This window comes from Panicum hallii, chromosome 6 (genome assembly GCF_002211085.1).
Source record: "Panicum hallii strain FIL2 chromosome 6, PHallii_v3.1, whole genome shotgun sequence".
Lineage (NCBI taxonomy): Eukaryota > Viridiplantae > Streptophyta > Magnoliopsida > Poales > Poaceae > Panicum > Panicum hallii.
The window spans coordinates 14,384,213-14,386,423 of record NC_038047.1 but is presented as its reverse complement, the minus strand read 5'-3'; the positions used below and the strand labels follow the sequence as shown (position 1 = coordinate 14,386,423).

General features: G+C 47.3%; 1 protein-coding gene across 1 annotated transcript; it reads left to right on the top strand.

The window, feature by feature from the left end:
* On the top strand, nucleotides 1-1,967 carry LOC112898143. Its single transcript, XM_025966529.1, has 4 exons — nucleotides 1-61; nucleotides 658-771; nucleotides 1,628-1,772; nucleotides 1,864-1,967. The coding sequence occupies exons 1-4, from the start codon at nucleotides 1-3 to the stop codon at nucleotides 1,952-1,954; spliced, it is 411 nt and encodes a 136-aa protein (XP_025822314.1). The 3' UTR covers nucleotides 1,955-1,967.
* The last annotated feature ends 244 nt before the right edge of the window (nucleotides 1,968-2,211 follow it).

The following is a 2,211-nucleotide window of genomic DNA, read 5'->3' as shown; positions in this document are numbered from 1 at the left end:
ATGGATGAACCATTACTTGAGCAGGACATAGAGCTAAAATCCCTGCTCGGCGGCCCCCTCTGTTTGGGCACCAGGGATGGATCAAAAGTCTTCTTTTGCCAAAAACATAGGGATAACCAAACTAGTGAACAACCAGACACATAGCCCAAGCAGCTCCATTGTTTTATGGGGAAATTTTCTGGAAGGCTCTAAAGCAAACGACGCTTCCTTCTATAGCTCTGGAAAACCGAGACGCCCTTCTGTGGCCTCCTTTTTATTTTTGTTCCCTTCCACGGCCCTCCCGTTAGATCCGTTAGCCCAATCTGTTAGGGTTTAAGGTTTGAGGTGAGAAGAAAAATATCCTGGACTCAACTACCCCTGCCACTCCCACACACGCCCCCGACCCCATCTCCCCCGTCGTATCCCGTGAGCGGCGGGCGGCGCCGTGCTGCGGGCGGGCGGCGAGCTGCGGGCGCCGGGCTGCGGGCGCGCGGCGCGCGGAGGGCCAGCGCGCGGAGGGAGGGCGGCACGCGGAGGGCTGGCGCGCGGAGGGCGGGCGGCGCGCGGAGGGCGGGCGGCGCGCGTGCAAGCGGAGGGCGGGCGGCGCGCGGAGGGGCGGCACGTGGAGGGTCGGCGCGCGGAGGGCGGGCGCGCTGCGGGCGGGTGGCGCGCGTGCAGGCGGAGGGCGGGCGGCGCGCGTGCAGGCGGAGGGCGGACGCGCGGAGGGCGGGCGGCGCGTGTGCAGGCGGAGGGCGGCGATAAAAGCAAAAACTCTGACGAATCATAATACCGGTACTGAAATACTTCAACTTAGTATTAATTAGTCAGTTTGTTGGCTAGTCATTTCCTGAATCTATATCAAGTTGCAAACCCAATTAAAAGCTCTGTCACCTGAGCCTAAACTCTAAAAACTAGTTTCAGACGACCTGTGTTGGCCTGATGAAATTTAAATCGTCTTGCTTTCGCCAGCTGATTGCAGTCCTCAACTTGGCTTCTTCTAACCTCCATCTGCCACAAAACTTCTAGAATTGGCTGACGCTCGTCAATTAGTACTGCAGATTATATAGTTTTAAAGGGTATATGTCATGTTTAAGTGACTATCAATTGTGGATTCATAAATGGAGTTTGACAGATTATATAGTAGAACTACACGTTATCTACTCCATGATCCGCGCACAACAGCAACAAGTAATGGCCAGGTGGCGCGTCACAACAGGAGCATCTATCGTATGCTCTTCTGTATATAGTATACAAAAGAAGAACATATCATTTGCATCGCTCAGAAGCTAGTTAACAATTCTCAAACAATTCTCAAACAAGTGGTGTCTGTCATAATATCAGAATAAACATCAAGCAGTGCCTGTTTTATGTGCGCGAGGTTTCAATTTAGCCATGCCTATCTGGTTTCAATTTAGCCATGCCTATCTGTTGGCTTCATCTGACATTACAGTGTATTGCTCAGGTGTGTAGGATAATATAATTGATAGGATGGATCCAAAATCAACTTATTTGTTGGAAATTAAGCTTCTTGGCAATCCAAAAAAGGTCAGAAAGGATGTCCGTTGTTTTTGCTTTGACAAGGTTGTTGACAGTGATACAACAAATTTGAAAGACTTGGTCGATGAGATCACAGATATGTATCCACCAGGTTATCTAGAAGTAGCACATGTTCAGTACTACGATGCAGATTTGAAAAGCTTTCCAGTAGTTAATACCGACCAAGGTTATGGGCATCACTGGCCAAGTTGCAAGAAGGGCAACCCAGAGGATATTGCAGCTCTGCTGGCTGTGAGGTAATAAACTATACTTTGTTTTAGTACTGGGCTAACATGAAACCAATTTGTACACAAAAATGACACCTTTGTTTACCCCATACTTCTGTAGAGGACCACCAAAGAAGAAGAGAAAGACTACCAAGGCATCAACTGAGGAAAGCATAGTACTTTTTATGGTGAAGCACCAGCATCCTCTATGACTTTTCCACCAAGGTTCTCTCTTTCACAATCTTTTTATGTGCATCTTAATATTCATCTAATTATCTCTCTTTGTTTCCAATAGCCAAAGTGTGCAACCTACAACTAAGAAGAAAATTAGAAAAGGCACATTAGATTCTGGAGACTTGATCAGGTAATATATGCTTCTAATTCTGATGTATTTTATTTTGCTGCAATCAGCCTTGAATACAAATCAGTCTTATTTTATCTACAACACTTGATAATTTTTATTTGTTAT